General features: G+C 38.4%; 1 protein-coding gene across 1 annotated transcript; it reads right to left on the bottom strand.

Moving 5' to 3' along the window:
• Positions 1 to 2,413: 2,413 nt before the first annotated feature.
• On the bottom strand, positions 2,414 to 6,712 carry oaz1b (ornithine decarboxylase antizyme 1b). The gene is given in 6 exon segments (XM_063889474.1): positions 2,414 to 3,531; positions 3,668 to 3,753; positions 4,077 to 4,249; positions 4,492 to 4,569; positions 4,571 to 4,622; positions 6,511 to 6,712. Coding segments are annotated over 6 exon segments (645 nt in total). The 5' UTR covers positions 6,636 to 6,712; the 3' UTR covers positions 2,414 to 3,400.
• Between the last annotated feature and the right edge of the window lie 2,015 nt (positions 6,713 to 8,727).

The following is an 8,727-nucleotide window of genomic DNA, read 5'->3' as shown; positions in this document are numbered from 1 at the left end:
TAAATGCAGAGGACTAATTTCACTGTGTGTGCTCTGCTGTGTGCATGCATGTGACAAATAAAGAGGGTTTCATCCTCCGATTCTATCTATCTATCTATACTTATATTTTGCGTACATCATATAGATACTCCTATCTTGAGCAGCTCCTTTCCGTTGCTGATATGGTACTCTAAATGTCTCAGGTTGGCAGGAATGATAGGAACTAAAACTAAAAACAGCCCCGGAGTGCTGAATTTCAGATAAAGCACCCAAAGTAGTTTAAACACTTGTCATTGCTTTTGTGGGAGAATCTAGCCCTCGTTCATTGATATCATCATGCTCACCTGTAACGGCCTTCGAGGCAGAGCCATGTTTAGAGTAGGGCTCAGAGAAATATCACGCTGTTGTACACATCCGTTTCTTACTGCTCTGTCGACATTCAGTTCCCCTATCATTGGCCGGCAGTTTGTTCGTTCGTGGTGCTGTCCTTGTTTCTGTTCAATCATTCAGGATTTACTTTTTTCCGTTAACAACATGCAAGTACAAATGCTACTATGGTCTTTAAAGCTAACTGTGATGTGCATTACTTCCACTGTGGCTCAATCTTGTTCAAAGATTATTTTCTCCCTGCGTTGACTGGCAAGCTTTTAGCCCCGGTTTCTTTCTCTCCTGTGACCTTCTCCTCTCTCTCTCTCTCTCTCTCTCGCTCTCTCTCTCCGCTGTCCTCTGCTCTCCGTGAACCTACAGTACTAACACTTTTTAGACGTCTTGTGGACGCTTGGCTTCAGTGCTGTGTTGTTTTTATTTTTATTGCACTCTGTTGAAGAAAAAAAGATTTAAAAGTTGCATTTAATTTTCCTAGAATGCTTACTATTATCTATGTCTGTATGCCATTTTTCTACTATTTTAGTTGCTTCTCTTCTATTTTAATCATTAGTCATTTTTATGTGGCGACCTCAAACATATGCCAGTCTGAGGAGAGTCATTGCTTCATATTGTGATCTGAAATTTTATACATGTCATAATAATACTTGATATGTACCTATTAAATATTTGGATTCCAGAAAAAAACTCTTCTTCTGTTTTTTTATCCTGTCTTTTACCTATGATAAATGTGTGTTTTTTCTTTAAATGTTCCCTATTAACCTTACACAGATATTTTAAACAATCAGTTTTCTTTGCATGATTGAAAATAAATTCAATGTGAACGTCTTTTAGGCTTGAAACAAGTACCAACTTTCTTTAGTAGTTAACAAATCAAGCAGCTCTACAGGAGACTATACTATGCAATCAGGAATTACATCATAATAAGCATGTTCAAATTACACTTCAGCAATAGTCAATTTCTCTGCTGCAGTTCCAGGGTCCTGTCATGGATTACATGCTTGAATTGAGTAGAGCCATCGTTAATGTCATTAGCAACACCTGTGCTTTCCCAACCAATCAAATGGCTTCTGTCTTAATTAAAAGCCCTGCACACCAACATAGGTGTTTTTGAGCTACTCTTGATTGGACCTCTGCTCACGTTGAAGATGAGAGCCATGTTTGAAATAACACAGAGTCACCAGGCTACTGATCTAAACACAACTATTTAAACTGTTTCAAGATGCAGCAAAGCAATGGAAGGCACCCCATCTTTCAGGCATAGTCAGCACACATACAAAAACATTGCATTAGACTCAATTAAGACTTGTTGTTCAGGCCTCCTGGTGAGCTGCGCAGCACATCTGTTTGTATTACATCTCACACTGAGACACACTGCAGATGCATCTTAATGTCAGCAGTTGAACGGGCTTGAGTCCTGTAGAGCCCCCTGGTGGTGTGCAGATACAGGACATGCTCTGGATGTCTGCCCTGCTGCTCTTTTGTAACTGACCTGATTTCCCCTCAGTTTGTGCGAAATGAGAAGCACACAACACTTAATGTTGGATAATAGTTTCAGTATGACTATTAATGTGCTTTATAGTTTTTTCTGTTAGTTTGTAACATGCATATAAATAACTTTTATATTACACAGATGATTTAATACATGTAATACATTAAATTGTTTTTAGATTCTCCACTTTCCATGCTTATAGAATTTAAGTGCACCTCTGGCAGTTTTATTAGGTAGAACATGTATCTACGCCTTTACAGAACTCAATTCAATGGCTGAATATTTTATTTCTTTATAAAACTAGAATTAACACCTTCTTGATGTTGCAGTTTAGGCCTATGTCTGCTGTATTGTATTGTTATCCTATTGTTTATTTGTAAGACGTTTAGATATGATCAGCTTTAAATCCTTGAGTTATGGTTATTAAACTTGTTTCCAAATTCTTATACTTTCCTGGATTTTAAGTTTGTATAGTATTCCTTCTAACCCAAAAGTAATCCATATTGGGGTGTATTTATTTTATATGCATTGGTGAACAGATGCAGAAAGGACACAATGGACTGTTTTGTTTGTTTTATTTTCACAGAAGCACAACAGGTACCACTATGCTGAACAACAAACTCAATACTATCTTGAGAAAAAGTTTTAAAAAGGAATGCTAATAAAAAGACAAAAACAAAAAAATCTATTCATATCACAGCATTTTTTCAGCCTCCAAAACAAAATACTACATTATAAAGATAAACATGGCCGAAAGAAGCGAAAGCACTTTGGATTATTCCTTTCATGTTGTACCAAAACCCTCAACGTAGAATCTTTACCGTGAAACTGAAGCGCCTACATCAGACACATGCAACAGCATTCATCTTTTCACTCTGCCTCTAATCTAAATGCATTCACTATCAAGCTATGAAGTACCAATTATTGGGGCTGTCACTCAAAAGTAACGTTTGAAAAAAAATCGAAATACTTTCAAGAGAATGTTAGTGCTACATAATAAAACTGGTCCCACTGAACTGTGTGTTATTTCGTTCAGAGAGAAAGGAAATGCGAGACAAATCCAAAGCCATTGTTTAGCCAATCAAAAAAAAGCTGGAGTACCCGAGTGTAAACCTGATGACCTCTTTATTGTACATTCAAGAAATGAAGAATCCTCCCACCTAATCTATCATAAAAAGGAAATATCAATAAAAACAAAGAATTGACAAGTAAGAGAAATTATAACCAGAATGTATAGCTATGACAACTGCAATATGATTGAAAAAACAAAAGAGTCCCTCCTTTTAAGGTGACAACACCAACTAATTCTTAATGTGAAAAGAGTGTAATAAAACACAGATAGATGGTGGAAACAGGAGATGCACATCTTAAATATTCCCTTGAACACAAAAAGCTTTGGGGAAATGGATACTTGCATACACAGAGCTACTGCAGAGGGTTTAACACAGACGGTGCTTTATATGAGTAAGCTGGGACGGGATGGACCAACATACAATGGGAGGGAAAAGCGAAGTAGGGGGGCATTGGGGGGGGCTGTCCAGAGGGCTACTCCTCATCCGAAGAGTCCCGGTCAAAGTTGTAGGCCATGAAGAATACGTCGGGTCGAGGTGGGACAAGAGCATGGCCCGGTTTCACAATCTCAAAGCCCAGGAAACTGAATGTACGCACCAGTTTAGCTGCAATAACAAGGCAGGTACAACAGAGTTTAGGTCGCAGGAAAAGTCACAACACAGAAGCCAAACATAATGATGTTATTAAAGTTATTCTGAAGGAAAAAGGTGGGCTGGGAAAAACAGGGTTGTTAGCACATACCACGATCATCTCTGTTCTTGTAAAAACAGACAAACACGCTAACGACTTTCAGATGTTCTTCAGCATACTCCAGTAGAGCTGCAAAACTGGAAGGAGAACAGAGGGCAGCTTTGGGTTAGAAATGGAAAACTACAATAGAACAAAAAAACCAAACCAATATTTTGTTACCTTTAGAAAAACAAAAAAGCATGATCATTATAAGGCTCTGCTAAGGCTTCCCTTGTAGATTGAAAAGTGAGCCTCCCTGACTCTGATCAGGCTGAACTCGATGAACGCTTAAGGTCAAAAAGGGTTGAATATCTTCATGCTCCCATTTTTTTACTCTTAATAAGGCTTAAGTGGGGCATTGTAAAAGCATATCACTGTACTCCACTCGAGGTTTCTCCTGTTGCTATCTATGCAGCCTCACCTCTCCTTGCTGCCTTCAGGAAGAGGGTCAAGAGGTATCTCCACGTAAAGTGCGCTGCTGCTTAAGACAGCATCCCACTGTATCGTCTTGGTAACGGTGGGACGACTTTGGAAGTGGAGGATTCCAGGGCGACCATTCCCTGCTGGCTCCTCCGTTACAGTCAGCTTTCGATCCTAGAAACACAAACACTAGTTAACGCATGTGAAAACAGCAGTGGGTGACGTTATACGTGTCAATGTCTTATATTTCATGTCGTATTGTAATTTAACTAGTATGAAAACGGCATTTTTAATGCTGCCTGTACTGCTGACAAAGCAGAACCTAAGAATACTTTGAACTCTAACAGGAAAGGAGATTCAGTGATGTGTGACTGCTGAGCGACTGCATGCATGTTTTTGCATGATGAGTGACTTACAGAGTGGAGTGGCCGAGTGTGATCCCGTGTGCCATTCCCTCGCCCACCTGGGATCTTCAGGGGTGGGAGAGGGGCATCAGGAGCACCACAGAGGCCCCGGGCTGCGGGTACTACTACAGTGCAGGGACAAACTGCAGGGGAGGAAAAAATCAAAACACGGTTAAGGACTTATAATAAAGGCTGTCTGTAATTCAACATGTGCTGTGTGTTACTACGTGCACATGTACAAAATAAATGTAAAACATATCAAAAGTGGGATTTATAAAGGCAAACTACGACCTCAAAGACATGTCATGGGAGTGACGACGCAAACTATTTCAGACCCCGACCAAAATTAGCAATAAAAAAGAATTAGCAATATAATTTCACAATATATAGTGCACCTTTGTACATAAGTGCTCAATTCACAACATGTGTTACATAAGCAGGCCTAGGTGTTCTTTAAAAGGCTTACAGTTTATGTCCCCCAAAACAAAGGGCCTGTGTTTACAGTGTTGTTAACACAATGTTTTAAAAGCGTGCAGTAACACAGCAGGATGGCGTGGGAGGCAACAAACTGAAAATATTCGCTGCTAAAAGCACAAACCGCTGGAGAAACAAACCATGTCTTGTGACCTCGTACAAAGGGTAAAAGAGGTACTGAAAAAGCCATGGTATTGCTTATTATCAAACATAAGCTTATCTCATTAGCTTAATGTATTAGGGTTGCAACCGACCATTTCTATTGTTGATCAATTTGTTAATTATTTATGTCTAAAAATTGACAAACAAAGACATCCAATCTGTACATTACAGAAACCAGTGACTATTGTATTTAATAGGACACATTGAAAATATATGTAAATAATTTACTGTCTGTCGATTGACAACTCAATTCACTAATTAAGAGTATTTTAGACAGCTGTCCCTTGGGAGTCAGGTAATCCCTCTTGACTTTAGTCTGAAAGTGTGTTATTGTATTAGTTTCTGTAAATAAACACAAAGGCGAAGTCTATCCACAGTGGATGGCTGACCTACTGTCACTTTATTGCGCAAAAGCAAATTAGGAATGGGACAGAAGAGTATCGCATTTCATTTTTCAACTATAACCTCGTGTGTGTGTGTGTGTGTGTGTGTGTGTGTGTGTGTGTTAATTATTCACTATATTGTCGTGTATAAGTCTCTGTCGTGCCGTCACGAAGCTGCGGCAGTAAACTGTCACTTGCGTAATAAGCAACCTGACTCTTTTTAGCTCACGAGAAAAACGTGGCCAGAAATATGAACTGACCTGGCGACTTTACGGGCACATTCTCAGCCTGTTGTTATTTTCCCCTCTATCTCTCTTTTCTTTCCTCGTATTGATCACCAATGGTAATAACGTTGGTTAATGGGGTGAATCCCTACACCGTTTCAACCAAATTTGGTATTTCTTAAATACAGTCTATTGTTTTAACCAACATTTTTCGGCAACAAAGTAATCATCAAATTATTTACGTCCCGGTCTTCTCAACGTGTTGACCGTAAACTGTCAGTCTTTTCCAAATAGATGCATGTCGGTTTGGTCTTTAAATTGGATAACCTAAAAGTAACTAAAACACAAATATATAATTCCCTTGTCGGTATAAGCTCCTTGTTGAAACATCAAATTGAAATTAGTGATTGCTTACTTTCACCGTAACACAATAACTGTTGAAATGTCGATGGAACCAGGTTCAGCTAGGTGACGAAGCTAACTCCAGTGATGTAAGGTTACCAGTTCGACGAGGTTCATAGCTAACGTTAGCTAATGCTGTTAATGAAGCAAATTAATGTCCGTCACTTATTTCACCATGACAATTTTTAAAACAACATTACAACAGTGGCTGTTTCAACAGCTTATGTTTTGACATTGGTGATACACCGTGTAAACATTACATTTAAAGTTTAACGCGTTTTACTTCCGCTTTTCCGTGGTCGCTTGCTGTGTTAGCTTAGTCACCCCTCCCCCACACATCACGGTTAGCCGTTAGCTAGGTTTGGTGTTTTTAATCGTTTACTTACTTCCCAATCATGTCACAGATACCGTTACTTAAATCCGCCATGGTAGTTAAAGACTGCTGTTTTCCTTCTTTCTCGCGAGCAAAGCAATGACTGTTTAGGATCCGCTGGAGGTTGGATTTTACCATCCGGCCTCGGGTAGAGACACGACGGGCTGACTGCTCTCTGCAATGCTTGGCTAGCTAATGATCCGTCAGCGTCAGAGTCGAGAGCTGGTAGAAAAAACAGCGGTCAAGTCAACCGAAATGGAAGCCGTACGTTTCCGTCAGGTTGTTTTCTTCCCCTGCAAAATAATAGTCATATGACTCGAACATGTTTTTATTTGATCATGCACAGTTAAAAGCACATCACATCCTTAGAAACATTTTGTATTGCAGAACACATAATATTTATTTTCATGTTTTTGATATACTGTGTTTTATAAATAATATACCATTTGTATAGCAATGTCTCTGGAATTTAGTTAACATTCGAGGTCCACAATACATTTTTGATCAAAGTATAGTCATTTATTATTTGCATTTTCATTTGAATTTGTTTTCTCAGGTTAATTTCAGTTTAATTGTCTAAGGTGACTTTACTACCCAACAGGAAGGTATAAATGATGATTTTAGAGCATTTGGAAATGTACCAGGATATTACTCCCTCTCCCTCACACACCCGTCCCTCATCCAGCACCAGTCACTTTCTATTCTCCGCTGCTACTGAAAATGTACTTTGCACAAAGTATTTGTTGCACTAAGAACTACTTGCACTACCGTCAAACTGTGTTGATTGTGTCATTATGTATCACTTAGTTGTTTTTTTTTTGTATACCCTTTTTTTCTACGCTCTTATCTTTTTATGTTATATGGTCTTGTTTATATTTGCACTGTGGGACTGCCAGAAACAGTATTTCAATGTTCTGTATGTATAACACATGTGGAAACTTGGACAATAAAGTGGACTTTGACTTTAGAACCTATCTTTACAGATAATCGTTCATACATAACATTGGGCTGTTCTAAAGATCACTGCATTTATTTGTTACATTTTAGGTGAGCAGTCACTATATTGTTCTGTTGACCACAAATCATTTTACACTAAAGTGCCCCCTGGCAAAACAAAGGCTAATATTGGAAGAAATTACCTTCTCTTTAATTTATTCCAGGACTTTTATTTTGAACGAGGAAGCCATACTGACAGCTAAGCCTAAAATGAACTAGCTTCACACACTCTGCTAACAAGCTAATGCTAAGCGTAAATGCTACGCGTTGAAGATCCTAGTTAGCGTGACTGTTACTTCACGATGATGAAATAACAAATAAAACACCGGACATTATCCAAAGCACGACCGTTAAACAACATCTAATGTATAAAGTACAGTTGATTTAAATGTCAAAATAAGTACGTGTCCTTCCTGAATATTGAAAACAAATAGCATTTCTGCTACTTGTGTTAGCTGCCGACAGGCTGGCGGCTATGTACAGTATTTACATGAGGGCGTCTAATGGAAAAGTACCGAGGACATTGCAAAAACAAAGACACTAAAGCCTATGATTTCATTATTTTGTATTAACATTTGGGTTTTTCTGACACTGAGCCCGTTAAAGCAAATGTGTTCATTAACGTAACATATGTGTCTACGTATTAACAGTACTATACTCAGAGATTTTGTGCAGTATTTGTATTTATACTTGTGATTGTTTCCATTTTAGGATAAATGTTTCACTTATTACTCTCCACGTGCTGCCCATAAATAGGCTACTAATTACATGCAAAATGTTTGATTAGTTTGTACCATTTTATATGTTTTAACTACACATAAGTTTAAATAGCAATCCATCTTCCACTTGAACCACAATATTAAAGCATTGTGTGTTATTTTATCAACAGTATGAAAACAATGTGACACTTGCAGTCACAATTCTTATTTCGTGAACTGCACTGAATCAACTGATGATAACGTGTGAAATGATTAGATTCGATCTTCTTAATTGATTAGATGAATATGTTTTGCTTGGAAGCTTAAACTCTTAAAATAGTGGCAGCATAACAGGAGAGATTTCAGTGGTAACACCTCGTCTGCTTTTCTCATCTCGTCCACACGATGGCGACAAGGTAGAACCAAACCTGCATACCCCCAGCGTCACACCAATCAAATCAAATCATAATCTCAGTTCGGTCAGCAGCAATATTACTAAATGCCAACACAAATAAATAATGTTGTTTTTTTATTTT

The sequence above is a fragment of the Eleginops maclovinus genome, chromosome 8, assembly GCF_036324505.1.
Source record: "Eleginops maclovinus isolate JMC-PN-2008 ecotype Puerto Natales chromosome 8, JC_Emac_rtc_rv5, whole genome shotgun sequence".
Classification (NCBI taxonomy): domain Eukaryota; kingdom Metazoa; phylum Chordata; class Actinopteri; order Perciformes; family Eleginopidae; genus Eleginops; species Eleginops maclovinus.
This window is presented reverse-complemented; position numbering and strand designations above follow the sequence as displayed.